Here is a 19,912-nt window from a genome sequence, read left to right as displayed (position 1 = left end):
CATTGTACGAGTCATATCGGCAACCTACTCCCCATCTGCAGATCGGGCCTTATTGACAGGCTTGGCTTGCAATCAAACAAGATTCTGGGAGGGCACATCGAGCCCTGTCCCAGAGAGGGCAGATGATAGTGGGTGGGGCAGGGAGGGAGGGGGTGGTCATGTGTGAGGAGGGATAGTGTGGTTTTATCTTTGTGTGGGATTAGGGCTGTTAATCAGGTGAAAGGGGCTTGTTCGATCCCAGAAATCAGGGTGGTTATGGATTGGAGGCATGAAGAATGGAAGGTCTGAGAGAGAGAGAGTGTGAAGGGCTCAAGAAGGGTGGGGATGGATGTAGACCTCATGGAAAGTTAGTAGGCCCTTGCGGGGGGCGTCTGGAAGTTTTGGGCTGGAGTGAGGACTGAGGCCTCAGCAGGGCAAGTGTACTGGCCTGAGGGGAGCTTGGCAGAGTGAGGTCCGAAGTAGTATGGGGGAGGGTGTCCTATCACAGGGAGTTCGCAAAACAGGTAAACTGTATTCAGCGGGGAATCAGAAAAGGTGCTCACCCTCTAGACCTAGCTGCCGACGATATCTCTTTAGTTGATAGGTTTCCCCAAGACTCAGGAAACCCAGCTGGTCAGAGTTAAATATGAGGCACATGCTTAAATTGCAAACCTGCCTCTGGGAATAGGTTGGATGCATTCACCATCTCCTTTGCCTAACAATTCCCAGCCCACCCCACCTTCATCAAAACCGGAACTGGCTGAGTCGAAGTCTTGATTCAGATTTTTAATACTTTAAGCATCCACCTTTGGCGTCAGAATTCCACTGCCCCTGAATAGGTTTGCAATACATTGGAGGTAAATTAAACTAATAAATCCATATCTACACTTGCCTGGAAGGAAATGAAATTAGACAGTGGTGAGTCATTGCCATATGACAGTGGTGAAGAATGTTTTTCTGTGGTGTAAAGAAATTTATGTATTTGTGGGAACAACGTCAATACTGGGAATGGTGACATTTTGTAAAACCTCTCACCTTAATCAGAAATTCCCAGAGCGCATAGAACAGGCAGTCAATTAAAAAGCTGACCAAATTGGACCACGGTATAGGTGAGTGACATGTGATGGGAACTGGGGGTTGTCGACCAATAGATTTTGTCTCATTGTTGGGGAAATGTCTTGGGCGGCATTCTCTCAGGCCACGGCGGGCCGGAGAATCGTTGGGCCAGACGCGAATCATGCGACACTGCCTTGATGCAGGTCCACCGATTCTCCGGAGAGCGCCATGTTGCATTGGGCCCGGTGCGGAGAAGGGAGCCACCGCGCATGTGCACAATTGCGCCGGTCGCACTGCGCATGTGCAGACCCGCGGCGCCCATCTAACGCCGATATTGCCAGCTGGAGTGGCGTGGGTCGCGCCAGTGCTGTGCTGGCCCCCTGTCGGGGTCAGAATCACTGCTCCTGGGGCCAAGTTGACGCCATCGTGAAACGCAACGGCCTTTACAACAGCATCAACACTTAACCTCAGCATCAGGGAATCCCGCCCCTTGTCTCCACATGGTGGAATGACATCATCCTGTTTGGGAACAGTGTAGAAGAATAAACCTGTTTCACTTCTGATCTCTGCATAGCATAGATTATAAATCTGATTCACTCCTGGTAGAAAGTAGAACTTTGAATCTGGGTCCATCTTGGTCTCTTCACAGTGTAATATTAAGAAATGCTCCTTAAAATTAATTTATTTGACCTTTCCTTTCAATTGTGAAGCACCGTAGGGATTTTCCTATAGTATAAAGGTGCTATATAAATGGACGTTGTTGTAGCAGTGGCTATAGTACAGGTAGTTGTGTGTCTGGAGAGAGGAATATTCAAGAGGGTACTGGTGAGGTTGAGTTTGGCCCAGTTCACCTTCTTCATAATAACTGCTGCTGTCACCTCTTTCCTTAGGAGTTTTTAAAGAAGGAATTCAGTGCGGAAAACATATTATTTTGGCAAGCCTGTGAGCGTTTTCAGCAGATCCCAGCAGATGACTTGGACCAAGTAAGTGTTGGTTGATCCTAATTTCCTGCGCATACATTCACTATGTCTTCAGCTTTCTTCTCTCTCCCGGGAAGGCACCAGCTTAGGTAGGGTAAGTTTTCTTCTGGGTGTCCCATGTCATTCTGCCCAAGAATACACCGATCATGTCCAAGTGTGGACAGTGAGGCCTCCCGTCTCGCGTGAGGCCTCAAATGGTACAAAGGCTCTGACCTGAAATGATTGACTTCAATGTTGAGTTTGAAAAGTTGCCAAGTGCACAATCAAAAGATGAAATACAGTTCCTTGAGCTTCATTTGAACAGTGTTGAAGGTCAAGGACAGAGAAGTCAGGGTGTGAGTGGGTGGAGGATTAAAACGGTCAAGGGGCCAGCAGCTCAGGGTCACGTTCCTAGACTGAGTGGAGGTGTCTCACAAAGTGGGCGATCTCCATTTGATCTTGGTCCTGTACAACGTGTTGTGCTGTGAACAGCGAAGGACACGAAGGGTGGGATTCTCCATCCATTCACGCTGGCGGGATTCTCCGTTACCGCTGCGGTGAATGGAATTTTGGCAGGTGCCAAATTCTCCCTTGTTGCTGGCAGCGGGAGCGGGGCTGACTCGGAGAATCTCAGCCTGAATTGAAAGAAGTATTACCAAACCAATGTTTCACCTGGAAGAAATGTTTGGGGCTGTGGAGAATAAGAATGACGGAGGAACAAGGGCAAGGCCTGCGTCTCCTATACTTGCATGGGAAGGGGACTTTGTTGGGGTGATTGAAGCATGGACCAGTGTGTTGCCGTGGGGACATCCAGGGTGGGATTCTCTCAACCCACACCAGGCCAGGGAATTGCCGGGCCGGGCGCGAATCATGCGACGCCGCCCCGACGCCAGTCCGGCGATTCTCCGGAGAGTGGAGAATCGGCGCCGACACGTTCAGCCTTGTCGGTGCGGTCGGCGCACCGCTGGTTGAGGATTGCGTGATTCTCCGCCCAGGATGGGCCGAGCGGCCGTATAAAAAATCCGAGTCCCGCTGGTGCCGTCCACGTGTGGTCTTACCCAGCGGGACCTCGGCGTGCATACATCCGAGGGCGGCCTGTTTCGGGGGGGGAGGGGGTGTCCGCCCCCAGCTGGAGCCTCCGCTGAGGCCTGGCCCGCGATTGCGGCCTACCGATCGGCGGGCCGGCCTCTCGGGCTGGGGGACTCCTTTGCTCCACGCTGCTCCCACCGGTGGGGTGGAGGGTGTGAGCCGGGGATATTACTATACTGCTGTGGGAGCAGGAAAAAGGCATGAGAGCATAAATGTGAGAAATGGAATAGACATGGTTGAGAGTCCTGTCAACTTTGGTGGGGGAGTCGGTGAGGAATCCTCAATTAAAAATAGAAGGGAATATTGGTAGCAGTGGTACGAAATGCTGCATTGTCAGAACAGAGTTTAAGATATTGGAAGAATGGAGTAGTGTCTGTCCAGCTAGGAAACAAAACGAAGTGTGAGCAAGTGTAGTTGAACTAACTGTAAGAGTAGCTGGACTTATTGAAGCTATATCAATATTGTTTATGAATAGTATATTTTTAATATATTCCGCTAATTACTCAGGTAAAGCTCCCATCATTACACAAATTGTACTGTTTTGATCCCTTTCTCTTTATTCCTGTGTTAAGCTCTCAAAGATTGCTCGTGAGATCTACAACACATACCTGTCCAGCAACTCCCTCAGCCCCATCAACATTGACAGACAGGCACATCTGGAAAAGGATGTTCTCAATGACCCCACATCGGATATGTTCAAAGCACAACAGCTTCAGGTATTCTCTTCCAGGTTTTGCCTCATTCCACCACATGATCGAGTGTCAATCTGTAAAGAGGTTAAGACATCTCTGGTATTAGTTCACAGTCTTAGAGTGGGAAACCTTTACTGGGCTTCATGCCTCCTGCTTGGGGGCATGTCCACTGTGAAAACTTTCTGCCCCAAGAAGGTAACTGATAGGAGTTATATTTATTTAAACTTTTCCCTTCCCTCAACAAAGTATTGGATCACTTCACTTGCCTGGACTGAACCATTCCTCGACCATCTCTGCTCTTTCAGGTAGACAGCGAGCTTCTATCCTATTAAACTATAGATGTGAGCCGAAGCTCAGTGGCAGCATTCTCACCTCAGAGTCAGACGTTCACCAAGTCAACCACTATTCCAGGGACTTGGGATGGGACTTTCCGGCCTTGCCCGGCAAAGGTGAACCCCCTCCCCAGCGGGTTCCCCGGTGGCAGGGAGAATGAGACATACAAAACACCTTAGACTTCAATGGAACGAGAAGAGCCCACCAGCGGTTAATGTCGAGCTGCCTCCGCCGCTGGAAAACACGCTGTGGAGGGACTGGAAAATCCCACCCATTATAACACATCATTTCAGCAGAGCCTGCAGTCCAATACCTGGGGATTCTGTAGGAGGTGTCATCGTTTGATGGCATGTTGAACCGAGTCCCTGTCTTACCTTCCCGGTCGGGGTGTAAAATGTTCCATTGCACTGTTCCGCATAAGAGCAAGAGGTTTAACCATACTGCCCCGGCCAATATCTAATCCTCAACCAACATCTTTAAAACAGATTATCAGGGCATTTATCACACTGCTATGTAAGGGAACTTACTGTGTCCAGATTGGCTGTCAGGTTTCCAACATTACAACAGTGACTACACTTCGAAAGTACTTCACTGGTAAAAATGTAGGACAACCAGATGCCATGAAGTACAGGATGTGTAAAGTGTAGGATATATATATGTAGGACATTGCACAATCCCAGCACATGGTTATCCATCACTGGACAGATAATCGTTGCCTGAGGGCTCTACCAAAGTAGAAAAACATTGCATTGATTTAATTTGATTTATCATCTCCTGTTGGAAGTCCGCGTAAGAATCATAGAATCATGGAGCACAGTGAGGCTTTTGACCTGTTATGACTGCACAGAAGATCTAACTAATTAGTTGCTCTTCACTGACCTTTATTCAAAGACATGCAAATTTTTCTCGTTCAAGTATTCATCCTATTCCCGTTTGAAAATTTTAATTGAAGCTGCTTCCGTTACCCTTTCAGACAGCACATTCCATATTGTCACAATTCTCTGCATTTTTTTTCCTCACCTCTGTTACCTTTGCTAATTACCTTAAATTTGCTTCCTCTGATCTGCAAATCTTCTAAAATTGGAAAAGGTACGTCCTTACTCTATCATATTGGAACGATTTTGAACACTCCTAAATCTCATCCTCACCTTCTCTTCTCTCAGGAGAACAACAAATTCTCTATCAATCTGCACATCCTTTCAAATATGTAGTACCCAGAATCAAACACAATGGCCCATAACTGTCTAACCAGCATCAGAAAGAGATGGCCTGTAAGATATAGAAAAATGTAATGCACACTTACCTGTTCTTAAATGTTTGGATGGAGGGGTCGATGTTTGGCGGAGGGGGCAGAGCAGGAATGAGTCAGGGGATGGGGAGGTCGAGGGAGTGAGAGTGTGGGATTGAAGGGATCATGGAGGTGAGGGAGATGGGGGTGGTCGAGTTGGACCTGTGTGTCGGGGTGAGTCTGGTGGGGGTGTGAGTGGTCAGGTCACAGGGGCAGGGAACAGAGTCAGGCCTTGGTGGGGGTGCGGGCCTGTGAGTCAGAATCCTTTGGGAGGGGGTGTCGGCGTCAGGGTGGTGGCGAATACCATGGGAGGGGAGCTAGTCGAGGATGTAGGGGGTGTCCTGTCGGGTGGCTGGCCTGAATTTTTACAATAGTTTCCCAGAAGTTGGAAGAAATTTAAATTCTAACTTTTTCAGAGTAATTATTTATGTAACCCTGGAAACCATTTGAAGTTTGCAATTTAAATCGCATTTAATTGCCCAGATTATGCTTGCACTTCTGGGCAATTGTCAAACAAACCTTATCTGTGAAATTCGGAAAGGGATTCCCCAGCACATCTTCGCAGTATCCCCCCCCCCCCCCCCCAATTCGACACTGGAGAGCTCGTAACATACAGCCCAGTATTCCAACTAAGGCCAAACCAGTTTAGTAATGATTAATGGTTCAGCATAACGTCCTTGCTTTTGTACTTTACACCTCTATTAATAAAGCCCAGAATCCCATTTTTTTTAAACAGCCGCTGCCAAATACTTGTGCACAAACCCCTCTGGATCCCTCTGTTCCTTCATGACCTTTAATATTACTTCATGTTTAAAAAATTACCTCTCCTCATCCTTCCTTCAAAAATGAATCATTTCTATTCTTTTAAACTTTAAACTTCATATGCCTTGTGTGTGCCTATTTCACGAGTTTACATCCCCATATTGTTTATGACATTTTGTGCTATCTGCAAACTTAAATTATTCACTGTGTCCCCCAAGTCATTAATATGTATCAAAAAGAGCAGTGTTCTTAATATTAACACCTGGGGAACAACGTTGTGTACTACATTGCAATCTGATGTGAGGAAAAAACAAGTAGTTTTACGGATTTATATTTGTATTGGTAAACATTAGAGATAAGGTTAGTTTTAAGTGTCTTTAGTTTAATTTTTCCAGCCTGGAACAGTAAAACCTACAGTAAGATTCATGTTTGTGTGTGTTGGAATTGGTTAAATTCCAACTGTTTCTGTCAGCTTAGAGTGGGCTACAACAGGAAGAATAAATAAACCGGCATTGTTTGCTTTGCAACTGTGGGTCCTTGTAAGGTAGAAAATCTTTTCAGTTTTACTTTAGCTAATTTGATTGCAGTTGGAGATAGGTAGTGAGAGAGAAGGCAGCTCTCACACTTCTGCTGGTTTTAGAAGGCGAAAGTGGGAACATCTCTTTCTGCCTTGCTCAAAGAAAATCCATACTATGGAGTAATGGTTAAGAAAACAGCTAGAATCATAGCATTTACAGTGCAGAAGGAAGCCATTTGAATCTGCACCAGCCCTTGGAAAGAGCAACCCACTTTAGCCCACTCCTCCATAACCACATTGCACCTTTTGAACACTAAGGGGTAATTTAACATGGCCAATCCACCTAACCTGCACATTTTTGGATTGTGGGAGGAAACCGGAGCTCCTGGAGGAAACCCACACATAGACGAGGAGAACATGCAAAGACCACACAGTCACTGAGGCCAGAATTGAACCCGGGGGCCTGGAGCTGTGAGGCAGCAGTGCTAACCACTCTGCCACCGTGCTACCAGGCATCTAAAGCCCAGCTAATTAAGGAAACTAGAGAAATAAAGAGAAGTGTCCAAGAAGACTGGAGTTAAGTGATCAGAGACCAAGGTATAGTTCAGAAGAATTCAAGAAAGGGTCAACAAGATGTTCTGAGTTAAAGAGACAATTGCAACAACCAGAATGAAAGTAGGATACCATTCTTCAAACATAGATCAAATATCTGATGCCATTTTAACACAGTTGGGGGAACTGAGAGTTAAAGCAAGTGTGAGCAATTTACTCAGCAATTAAGACAAATAAATTCTAAAGGAGTTGGAGTAAAATCCTGGATTGGATTCGCTGTTAAAAGTAAAGTGGAATCTCTGTTTAAAAGTGTCATTTGGAAAATCTGATCTGGATTTCAGAAAGCAAACCGCTAAGGGAAAGCAATATTATGAGAGAAGATTTCAAAGCATGTTTTTGGGAGTTTAGAAATTTATATCTGTGGCATGGTAGCAGAGTGAGGGGCAGCACGGTAGCACAGTGGTTAACAATGTTGCTTCACAGCGCTAGGGACTCGGGTTTGATTCCCGGCTTGGGTCACTTTCTGTGCGGAGTCCATACGTTCTCCCCGCGTCTGCTTGGGTTTCCTCCAGTTTCCTCCCACAATTCCAGAAAGACGTGCTTGTTCGGTGAATTGGACATTCTGATTCTCCCTCACTGTGCCCGAACAGGCGCTGGAGTGTGGCAACGAGGAGGTTTTCACAGTAACTTCATTGCAATTCTAATGTAAGCCTACTTGTGACACTATTAAAGATTATTATTATTATTATTATTATTATTGAAACATGCTCCACTTCTTTCCCCAGGGATCCAGAATTGCTTCCTTCCTCATTGGGCTAAAATCAAATTTATCAAAAGCTTTTTCTTGTACACATTTCAGGAATTCCTCCCCCAATTTATGTGGGTTATATTCGGATAACTGAAATCTCCTATAATCCCTGAAGTTCTTGCACCCTTCTGTTATTTGCCTGCAAATTTGCTCTTCCATTTCCTTCACAACATTTGGTGGTCAATGGGATGCACCCAGTGGCATAATAGCTTGTCTATTGTTCTTTAATTCTTTAAATAGAATTTTGGATTTACCACACCACATTATATTTCTCTCTCAACAGATCTTTAACCTGATGAAATTTGATAGCTATACACGTTTTGTGAAGTCCTCACTTTACCAACAGTGTGTGTTGGCAGAGGTCGAGTGTCAACCACTGCCTGGTAATAATTCACAGGAAAGAAGCCCAGCCTTGGAGCACAGATATGCCAAGGAGAGTATGGGGCCCTTTGACTCCAAGAAGGTAAGACCCACTCCCAAAGACAATCTGACACAACCTCTAATGTACAGTCCCTTGCGTATTCCTATTAAATTGCCTTGCAGCACAGAAAGCCACACCACCTTTTTTGGTGCTTCTATTTAGTTTTCTGCAGCATGTACCCGAACAGGTGCCGGAATGTGGTGACTGGTGGCTTTACACAGTAACTTCATTGCAGTGTTAATGTATGCCTACTTGTGACAATAAAGATTATTTTATTATTATGTTGGTGATATGTTCACTTTAACGTTAAATTTCACTCTGCCCCATTTTGATTTACTTAAACTCTGGCTCTTGCCGATCTATGTCCTTTATTTGTGGCAGGCAGGGTGTGTCACAACAGAGATAGTGAGAACTTCATATCAGACGAATGGAATTTCCTTATATGAGTAAGTGGCTTGGAGGAGCCACTGTAATTCACCAAATGGGTGAGCTTTTACAGTTTGCCCCAGTAGTTAGACTTGCTCACATATGCTTCGGCTTTGAAGATTTTTGTTGGAAGTGTAAGCTGATGGCAAGAACATCAAGGCAAGCGCTGATCTTTGTGAACAACAGGAGAAACAGTATATCATCTTTACAAATGAGAATTAAGAATTGCGAAATAAACAGAAAAAGGAGGATAAATTAAAGTGGCGAATTAAAGTTCACATTGTGTACAGAAAAGAGAACTAAAGAGGGAAAGAATGATTGGATTAATAGAGAGAAAATGAAAAGGAGGCAGAAAACAGAAGTGAGAACAAAAGTAAAAATTCAAAATTTGAATTTTTAAAAGCTCCCAACAACTTTTCACAACCTGAAGGAATGAGAGTCCACATATTTAATTGTTCTCTTCCTGGACCATGAGTTTATTGTCATTAACAATTATCAGGTTGTTAAAAGAGTACTTTTAACATTTTTAGTTTCTGAATGTAACTTTCTGTGGTGCATTTAATGCAGATTTATCTGTAAATCCAACAACTTCCCGAAACGCAAGACTGATTCAGTTTTGAAAGTGTAAATTGTCCAACAATGTGTGATGATTCGCAGTTCCAAACTATGTTGTAATTGGATGAATCTCAGCTGGGCACGCGTACTATAGTTTATTTCCTTACAGGGTTTTATATTTGCAGATGCTCCATCAGGCAGCCTATTTAGCTGTTTTGTTGAACCTTTCACAATTTTATTATTTGTGGGTAAGTGTTTTTTTCTTCCTCACTATAAGTGTCTGGCTGATTTGCACATTAATAGTGGTGTGTGTTGTTGATAGCCCTCTATTTATTCAGCTAAATCTGGCCTCTGTCCTTTTGGTATGGCACACACTGGACTGGGCTCAGATGCGATAGATCAGGCATTGGAATACTTCCACTTCACGGAGCAGTGGATAACCTTCACAATGCACCTTTTACCATCCTGTAGCAGAAGAAGAAGTTGAAGTCAGGAAAGTCTTTCAATGGTATCGCACAGGACAGCTATGATAGAAAAGGAAGAAATCTGGAAAAACAGATCCGGAGAAGTAAAAGCAAGCTGAATCAGAAGAACGAGAAAAGAGATTCCTTTGGAGGTTAGGCATGAAAAATCTACTCAATAAATGGAATGTAATATCTTGTAATATAATGTAATGGGTTGCAACACAATGTAAAAGGTTAAAGTACACTGTAAAGTCAATATGCTACAATAGGTTGCAATATGATTCAATGGACTGCATGGGGAAGTGATGTAGTAGTGGTATTGAAACTGGATTAGCAATCCAAAGACCTGGGGTAATGCTCTGGGGTCCTGGGTTCGAATCCCACAACAGCAGATGATAAAATTTGACTTCAACTTTTAAAACATCTGGAATTTGAAGTCTAAAAAATTAATGATGACCAGTGCCGATCATTATGAAAAAAAATCTCTATTTCGTTCACTAACGTCCTGGAGGGAAGGAAATCTGCCATCCTTAGCTGGTCTGGTCGACATGTGACTCCGTATCCACAACAATGTGGTTGACTCTTAAATGCCCACTGAAATGGCCTAGCAGGTCATTCAGTTCAAGGGCAATTAGGATGATCAATAAATGCTGCCTCAGCAAGCAATGGCCACATCCCAAGAATGATTTTTTAAAAAAGAGTTATAATGTGATACAATTCAGTCTTGTGGGGTCCTTCCGGGTACAAAGGGATTTTCTCATTTGTTAAAAGACCTTCGGCTGGATTCTCCGCCGGCGGGATGCTCCATTTTGCTGGCAGCCCGGGGGTTTCCCGATGGCGTGGGGCTGCGCCACAATGGGAATTCCCATTGACCAGCCGGCGTAACACGGCATCCCGCCGGTGGGGTGAAACAGAAATGTGGCGCGGGCGAGGCGGAGAATCCAGTCCTTTGTTCTTATAAAGCAAACTTGATGACCTCTCACATCTGGCATGTCACCTATATATTTTTCCCAATTTTCTAACTCTCCATTTCTCCTGAACATTGGAGCCCAAACTGGGTTGCAGTTCCGCAGGCATCAACTGCTCTTGATACACCACCAATATTGTCAGGCTTATCAACCCTACAAGACATAGAATCCTATCCTTACTGCACATTCACGTGGCATTGAACTGAGCTTGAATTCTTACAGCAATGACGGCTGACAATACAATGTTGTGCACTATGGGTTATCTTCACTGACAGTTATGCTGCTGCCTTGGAATGGGCCCCATAACAAACAAAATACATTCTATCTGCCATCCTTGAAGATCCAGACATTCGACCTGCAGTGTGCACTATCTCGCTAAGGTTTCTTCAACAGCACGTTCCAAACCCACAAATCTCACCACTAACAGGACTAAACCATGGGAATATCACCACCCCCAAGTTCCAGTCCAAGTCACACAGAACTCTGTAAATATCCCAATGTTCCTTCATCGACATTGGGTCAACCCCCTCGAAATCTCTACTCAACAGGAGTATGTCCTAGGCCCAACCGTTTTCAGCTGCTTCATCAATGACCTTCCTTGCATCATATGGTCAGAAGTGGGATGTTCGCTGATGACTGCACAATGTTCATACCATTCCCGACTCCTTAGATACTGGAGCAGTTCATGTACAAAATGCAGCAAGACCTAGATAATATCCAGGCTTGGGCTGACACGTGGCAAGAAACATTTGCACTGCACAAATGCCAGGCAATGACCTTCTTCACCAAGACAATCTAATCATTGCCCCATGACAATCAATGTCATTACCATCACTGAATCCCCCACGATCAACACCCTGGTGGTTACCATTGACCAGAAAATGAACAGGACTAAGAAAACAAGTTTTGTGGTTACAAGAGCAGGTCAGAGATTAGGAGTAACTCACCTCATACCTCCCCAAAGCCAGTCCACCATCTACAAGGCACAAGTTAGGAGTGTGATGGAATACTCCCCACTTGCCTTGATGAGTGCAGCTCCAACAAAATTCAAGATGTTTGGTGCCATCCAGAACAAAGCAGCCTGTTTGATTGGCACCTCATCCACAAATATTGACTCTGTTCACCACTGACGCACAGTGGCAGCCATGTTTACCATCTACAAGAGTCACTGCAGGAACTCACTTTGCCTCCTTAGACACACATGTCTACAGTGGTTCAGGAAGGCAGCTCACCACCAGTTTTTCAAGGACAATTAGTGATGGGCAATAAGCGCTGGCCTAGCCGGCGATCGGAGAATCGGCACCAATCGCACCGGTGCGGTCACTGCGGTGCCGGTCGGGGTTCGCTGAAATGCGCCCCCCCCCCCCCCCGACGATTCTCTGCGCTCGACAGGCCGAGTGTCCGCCACGTTCCACCGAGTCCCGCCGGCGTTGTTCGTGTGTGGTTCTACCCGGCGGGACCTCAGCGTTCTGGCTGCGGGGGCAGTCCTGGTGGGAGGGAGGGGAGATCCAACTCCGGGTGGGGCCTCCACGGTGGCCAAGCCTGCGATCGGGGCTACCGATCAGCGGACGGGCTCATTCCTGGGGGGTGGGGCCTATGTTCCTCCGCACCGGGCCACTGTAGGGCTCTGCCATGTTGCGTGGACCCGGAACGGAGACGGACATGGTGCGCATGCGCGGACCCCTGGTCGTAAGTGCTGGGGCCCATATCGGCAGCTGGAGCTGCGAGAGGCACTCTAGTGCCGTGATGGCCCCCTGTGGATTGGGGGATCGTTGTTCCTGGCGTTTGCAACGGCGTCAACACTCTACCGCTAAAACGGAGAATCCCGGTCATGGACTACAGTTGTTCAGAAATGTGGCTTACCATCACCTTCTTGAGGGCAGCTGGAGATGAGCAATCCACAAACATTCACTCCCTTCACCAGCGATGCACAGTGGCAGCGGTGTGTGAAATCTACAAGTTATACGGCAGGAAACTTAGGCAGCAGCTTCCAAGCATGAGGGGCTGGATTCTCCCAAAATTGGCGGTAAGGCCCGACGCCGGCACCAAGAACGGCGCAAACCAATCCGGCGTCGGGCCAACTGGAAATTGCGGAATCCTCCGCACTTCCGGGGGCTAGGCCGGCACCAGAGGGGTTGGCGCCGCGCCAACTGTCGCCGATGGGCCGGCGTGCATTGGTGCATGCGCAGACTGGCCGCGTGTGTTCCTGCGCATACGCAGGGGGCTTCTTCTCCGCGCCAGCCATGGCGGAGCCCTACAAAGGCCGGCGCGGAAGGAAGGAGTGCCTCCACGGCCCAGGCCCGCCCGCAGATTGGTGGGGCCCGATTGCGGGCCAGGCCACCATGGGGTACCCCCAGACCCCCAGAGCTAGATCCCCCCCCCCCCCCCCCCCCCCCCCCCCCCCCCCAGAGGACTCCACTAGACGGCCTACCAGCCTGGTCCATTTCACGCCGGCGGGACTGGCCAGGAACCGACGGCCACTCGGCCCATCGGGGCCCGGAGAATTGTCTGGGGGGCTGCTGCCAATGGCCCCCAACCGGCGAGGTGTAAACCCCGCCCCCGCCCACGGGATTCACGCTGCCCCCGGGGGATTCTCCGACTCGGAGGGGGTCGGAGAATCCCACCCATGATCATTACCATCTCGAAGGACAAAAGCAACAGATACCTGGGAGCACCATCACCTGGAGGCTCCCCTCCAAGTCACTCACCATCCTGACTTGGAAATATATCGCCGTTCCCTTCCCTGTTGCTGGGTCAAAATCCTGAACTCCCTCCCTAACAGCAATGTGGGTGTACCTACACCGCATGGACTGCAGCGGTTCAAGAAAGCAACTCACCACCACCACCACCTTCTCAAGGGCAATTAGAGATAGGCCCTGGCCTAACCAGCGACGTCCACATCACATGAATGAATTAAACAAACCTGGACTGCAGTGGCTCAGAAAGGTAGCATTCCATCACCTTCTTGTGAGCAGCTCGGGATGGGCAAGAAATTTTGATGACAAAATCATGGGAAGATTTATTTTAAAAAGGTCAAAGATTTCATTTAGCCATTAAACTCTCTGCCAGGAGGACAGCATGAAGTTTCAACAGGATACTTTTGGCCAAACATTGATAGTTACAATTCTCCACCTCAGCACTCGGGGTATAGTACTCTGGGACTGCACAATTTGGAGGTATTGCAACAGAGCAATGACCTGTTGTCAAGCCACTGCACACAGTTCCATTTAAACAGAAAATGCTGGAAAAACTCAGCAGATCAGGATGCATTTGTGGAGAGAAAAACAGGTAACATTTCAGTTAACCTCCACAGATGCTGCCTGACCTGCTGAATATTTCAAACATGTTCTGTCTTTATATCAGATTTCCAGTATCTGCAATGTTCTGCTTTTGTGTGATTTTGTCCCTCTTCCCACCCTGCCCAGTATATTTAGCTGAATAAACGTTGCCAGCTTTTATGTGTTTAGTATTTTTGTCTGTGATTTTCAAGTTCTGAATATTATAAATACTTAGAATGACAACCAAGCTTTTTTTAGTGCCATCTCCCAATCTGTTCAGTGTCGGCAATCGCTCAGCTCATGGCACACTTACTGCTGAGTCAGAAGCTTGTGGTTTTAGCCCCTCACCTGAGAACTGAACACACAACCTAGGCTAACCGCCCAGTAAAATGCAGAGGAAGTGCTGCACTATTGGAGGTGCTATCTTTCAGATTAAGAATTAAATTGAGGCCCCGTCTACCCTCACAGGTGAAGCTAAAAATCTATTCGAAGATGATCTGAGGAACCTTTCCTGATATCCTGGACCAATATATATTCCTCAATCAACAGGAATAAAACTGATCAGCCTCTCATTACTCTTTATGTGCTCCTGCTTTGTGTTAATTGGTAGCTGTGTTTACCATATTACAACAGTGACTATAATCTCAAAAGTACTTCATTGGTTGCAAAGTGGTTTGGGACACAATTAAGTCATGGAAGGAGCTGGATGAATGCCAATCCTTTCCTGCTTTTTCCTTTTCCCTCATCCGCTGAAAAGACCATCTCGCACTGAAGTGCATTTCCATATATCCCAACTGGGTACCAGGATCTCAACTGAGAGACCGGTCTTCAGCTGCAACCTTTTGTGGTGTGCATCTGGTATGCTATTTAAGTGTGGTGAGGACCATAATCCTGACTGAACTTGTCCTCACCTAACCCCTCCACAAAGCCGTAACCGTGACTAATTTGCTCGTCTACCAATCAGTCATCTTAGTTGTTTTAAAATTGATTTACAGGATGTGAGTGTCACTGGCTGGGCAAGCACTTCTTGCCCAGCCCTAATTGCCCATGAGGAGGTGGTAGTGAGCTGCCTTCTTGAACTGCTACTGTCCCTGAGATATAGGTACAGGCACATTGCTGTTAGGGAGTTAGGGAGGGTGTTCCAGGGTTTTGACCCAGCAACAGTGGAGGAACAGCAATATATTTCCAAGTCAGGATGGTGAGTGAATTAGAGGGAAAGTTCCAGGTGATGCTGTTCCCAGGTGTCTGCTGCCTTTGTCCTTCTAGATGGTAGTGGTTATGGCTGCCTAAGGAACCCTGGTGAGTTCTTGCAGTGGATCATGTAGATGACACACACTGCTGTTACTGCTCATTGGTGATGGTGGGAGATTGAATGGAGGTTTGTTGAGGTTATCTAGTTTGTTGAAGTTGAGGTTATCTAGTTTATTACAGACCAAGGATGTATCCATCTTGTGGTCTGTGCAACTTAATACCAAATAGATGGTGGCTTCACCCACTCACCTATCAGGTAAGTCAATTGATGCTTTTCATTCCTTGATCTCGGTCATACTGAAACATTTTGCAATGTGACTAACAATTCTATCTCTCTTTTTAGGGGACTTTGTGGAAAGCAATGGCTTCTCCCTATCTCGCCGTGAGTCCCAGGGGTCTGTCTATTCAACAGCTAGCGTGGAACTGGGTTTCCTCAGCTCGCTGCAAGCCAGAACCGAGGTACGATATAGGGGGAAAAATGGAATCCATGATCGAGGTTACACATTCAAACTACACCAATGTATAGCATATGTTAGAAATCACGGGCTGGAGCTTCCACTTTGGCTGCAATCAGCAATCTGGGCCAGTTGGACTAGGAATAGCCAAGGAAAAACAGAGCAGCCAACTACGTGAGGTGGTGGCTCTATAGTTGTGCAGAGCTGAACCTTGCAGCCAATTTGATGCATGTTATCCTTACTCAGCAAATTCCCTGTCCCCTCAGATGTTCAAGCAGCAGTCGCTTGAGAGAAATGCATGTCTTGGGATTTGGCCTCTCACTACTTTAGCGGTCAGATTCTAATCTGAACTGGCCTTGTATACTTTGAAATGGAACTCTTGTTCGGACCAGTTCTAGTCATTTCCAAATGTTACTGTTTTTTTCTTTATGGATATATATTTCCTTTTATGTAAGATATTTATCTCAGAGTTGTGCAGTGTTGAGGTATATAAGATGCTCAAAGGGATTGGGTAGATGTAGAGCAGGTATTTCCCCTTAGAATCCTAGAATCACAACCAGGCGATTCATATAGGCCTTCAGCTCATCGGGTCTGCACTGACCCTCCAAAAGAGCACACCCACCTAGGCCCACTAACTATCCCCACAATCCCACCTAACCTGCACATCATTGGACACTAAGGTGCAATTTAGTATGGCCAATCCACATAACCTGCACATCTTTGGACTGCAGTAGGAAACCGGAGCATCCGGAGGAAACCCTTGCAAAGATGGGGAGAAAGTGCAAACTCCACACAGACAGTCACCCAAGGTCAGAATTGACCCCGTTTCCCTGGCACTGTGAACCAGCAGTGCTAACCATTGTGCTGCTGTACTGCCCCTATTGGGACATTCTAAAATGAGGAGCCACAGTTCTAGGCTCAGGGCTGGCAGATTTAAAACAGAAATGAGGAGGAATTGCTTCACTCAAAGAGTCATGAATCTGTGGAATTCTCTACCCCAGAGTGCAGTGGATGCCAGAACACTAAACAAATTAAAGGAGGAGCTAGATAGGTTTTTAACGAGTAGCCGACAGGAAGGTGGAGAAGATGAGATCAGTCATCATTGTATTGGATGGTGAAACAGGTTCGAGGGGCTCAATTGGCTATCCCTGCTCCTAGTTCTTGTGTTCAAAAGTAAAACAGTGCTAGTTGCTTATCACATTTAATTATCTAGTGATTAACCAGTATGTCAAACCTGTGAAAGACGTCTTCAGTTTTTTATCAAAGGTCATTCGGTTGTAGTTTATCCAACCATTTATCACCAAAATACAGATTTCCTGTTGACATGTCACAGAATCATAGAATGCTGCAGTACAGGAGGCCATTCAGACCATTAAATCTGTGACAGCCCTTTTTGAAGAACAATCTAGTTAATTCAGCTCCCTGGCTATTTCTCCATATCTCTGCCATGTTTTTTTCTTCACATTTTTGTCCAATTTTCTTTCGAACGCTATTATTGAACTTGGTTCCACTGCCCGATCAAGCAGTGCATTCCAAAACCTAAACGCTCAGCATCTAAAAAAAAAGGTTTTTCATGTTTCCTCTGGATATTTTATCAATCGACTTCAACCTGCAGTAGAGAACAGAAAGGCCCCACTTTACATCTCTCGCCTCTGCTGAGGTAGCTAATCTCAGCTCATGCAATGCTGTAGAGCTACGGCTCAATGTTCCAGGGGCCGGAAAGGAAATACTCAACAGTGCTTTCTTGCAGCATTCAGTTACAGCAGCGGCCTTGGCTGAATAACCTGTCAATGCTCATTGTCTGGAATTGGATGGGAAGATTGTTCAAGTTGTCCATGAATGGACAGGACTCTCATAAATGCTTTCTTAACCATGGTGTACAGCAAGAAATAGGGCAGAAGGATTATTTTTTTGATCCCCCCATTCTTCCCTTAATTTGAATGTTTCTGGGGAGGCCCTTCTTCACTAAAACAAGTGATTAGTACTTGCAAAGGTTGATGGGTAAAAGTTTTGGAATCAATTAGATCCAGTATGATGTCACGGTGGGAAGACTACAAAATAAGTTGGGTTCAATGGCTTTCTTTATCTACATCTACCTTCTGATTTTGAGGTGGAAAGGAGATAGTGTAATGTGTTAAACAGTAGATTGCGTTCGGTTGCTGAGAGCTAAATCTGGTTTGTGACATTGGTTTTCGCAGTTACAATTTAAAGTTAACTGAGGTAACTGAAATCCTGTGTCAGATCTTCCACCATCTTGATGGCTGCTGTCAGCCACGCAGCTGATGAAGAAGCTCTGAGGCTTTGGACGCAAGCCAACCACCAGAAGGCATTGCCTTGGGGCAGGGTGCGAAAACACATGTTAATGTATTGTGGGTCTGTAACAAAAGATTCCTTCATCTGATACCTGAACCATGTCTTCAGTCCATCGTGATGGTGCTAATAATTCATCAGCAAGTTTAGGTTTTTTATTGAATTCTGGTGGAATTTTAAAAAATTCTTTCCCAGGTAACCCCACAGGTCAATGCTCCAGTGAGACGGGTGTCCCTAAATGAACAAGAAAACAAAATCTCTGATAAGCTGCACATTGTCAGGCTGATGCTTGGGCCTGACGGAGTATCCCTAATACTTGGCTCTGCCAGTTTGTGCCTCGACTTGGGTAAGTGGGGATTCCCCTTCAGGGAAAAAGTATGCATTACCTACCATAGGGGAAACCTAGTTAGCAAACAGAAACAAGAGCAAAGATAACTTGCATTTATATATATATAGCACCCTTAACACGCAGTCACAATCTGACACTTAGCCACAAAAGGAGACATTAGGAGGACTAACTAAATCAGACAGTTAACTTTTAATGAGGATCTTAAAGGAGATTAGAGAAGGGAACATTTACAGAGACAATTCTAAAATTTAGGGCCTAGCTGACTAAAGGCCTGGTCACCACTCCTGGATCGAAGTCAGTGGCCGCTGCATAAGAGTCCAGGGTTAGAGGTTTGTAGGATTTGTGGAGGTTTTAGAGATAGGGAGGGGGCCCTACAGATAGGTGTGGATTTTTCATTAGCAATGAAGGGTTTCCAAATATGGATGATCAGAAAGAACATAGAACATAGAACATACAGTGCAGAAGAAGGCCATTCGACCCATTTAGTCTGCACCGACCCACTGAAGCCCTCACTTCCACCCTATCCCCATAACCCAATAACCCCTCCAAACCTTTTTTAGTGACGAAGGGCAATTTATCATGGCCAATCCATCTAACCTGCACTTCTTTGGACTGTGGGAGGAAACCGGAGCACCCGGAGGAAACCCAGACAGACATGGGGAGAATGTGCAGACTCCGCACAGACAGTGACCCAGTGGGGAATCAAACCTGGGACCCTGGCGCTGCGAAGCCACAGCTGCTATCCAATTGTGCTACCGTGCTGCCCGTGTGGAAAACTACAGTCAGATGTAATGTGATGGTGTTTTACTGTGTTGCCCTTGGTTGCAGAGTGAGAGGCCGAGCCCGGAGATAGAAAAGGAAAAGAAAGTGAGATACTGCTGTGTTTACCTCCCCGACAAAACGGCATCTTTAGCAATGATTCGGCCTGGCTTGACCATCCGAGAGTTACTGGCTAACGTATGTGAAAGACATGGGATTCCTCTCGCTGCCACGAGTGTCTACCTGGCAGGAAGTGAGAAGGTAAGCTGGTATTTCACATTTTAGCAAACCATTTGACTTCAAGGTAGCTTTTCCTGATGGCCTCATGGGTAAGCAATTATCTGTTAACTTCAAATACAGCAGAAGGCCCTGGATCAATTCATTGAAACAGCAGGTGACCAGCTGCAGGCCAAGCAGCCGCTCCAGCCTGTTCCATAATACTTTTAGATCATGGCTAAGCTGTACCTCAACTCTCTTTATCTGCCCTTTCTTCAAACCCTCAAACTTAAAATTCTCATCCGTCAGCCCCACAACCCTCCAAGATATCTGCATCCCTCCAATTCTGATCTCTTGAGCTAACCAATTCTAATTGCCCCCAAAATTGATATCCTTGCCTTAAGCTGCCTAAGCCCGAAGATCTC

General features: G+C 46.1%; 1 protein-coding gene across 3 annotated transcripts in view; it reads left to right on the top strand.

Annotated features, from left to right (window-relative positions):
* LOC119965064 (regulator of G-protein signaling 14-like) overlaps positions 1-19,912 on the top strand; it is a 97,402-nt gene that overhangs the window by 52,342 nt on the left and 25,148 nt on the right. For 2 of the 3 annotated variants that reach the window (XM_038795316.1, XM_038795313.1), the window contains exons 4-9: positions 1,926-2,018; positions 3,656-3,799; positions 8,319-8,498; positions 9,909-10,053; positions 15,742-15,857; positions 19,341-19,532. In XM_038795316.1, the coding sequence (XP_038651244.1) occupies positions 1,926-2,018; positions 3,656-3,799; positions 8,319-8,498; positions 9,909-10,053; positions 15,742-15,857; positions 19,341-19,532 (870 nt within the window). The remainder of the gene's footprint in view (positions 1-1,925; positions 2,019-3,655; positions 3,800-8,318; positions 8,499-9,908; positions 10,054-15,741; positions 15,858-19,340; positions 19,533-19,912) is intronic. The other variant, XM_038795314.1, reaches the window with a different exon arrangement.

The sequence above is a fragment of the Scyliorhinus canicula genome, chromosome 4, assembly GCF_902713615.1.
Source record: "Scyliorhinus canicula chromosome 4, sScyCan1.1, whole genome shotgun sequence".
Lineage (NCBI taxonomy): Eukaryota > Metazoa > Chordata > Chondrichthyes > Carcharhiniformes > Scyliorhinidae > Scyliorhinus > Scyliorhinus canicula.
The sequence above is the reverse complement of the archived record's forward strand: the minus strand, read 5'-3'. Positions and strand labels throughout refer to the sequence as shown.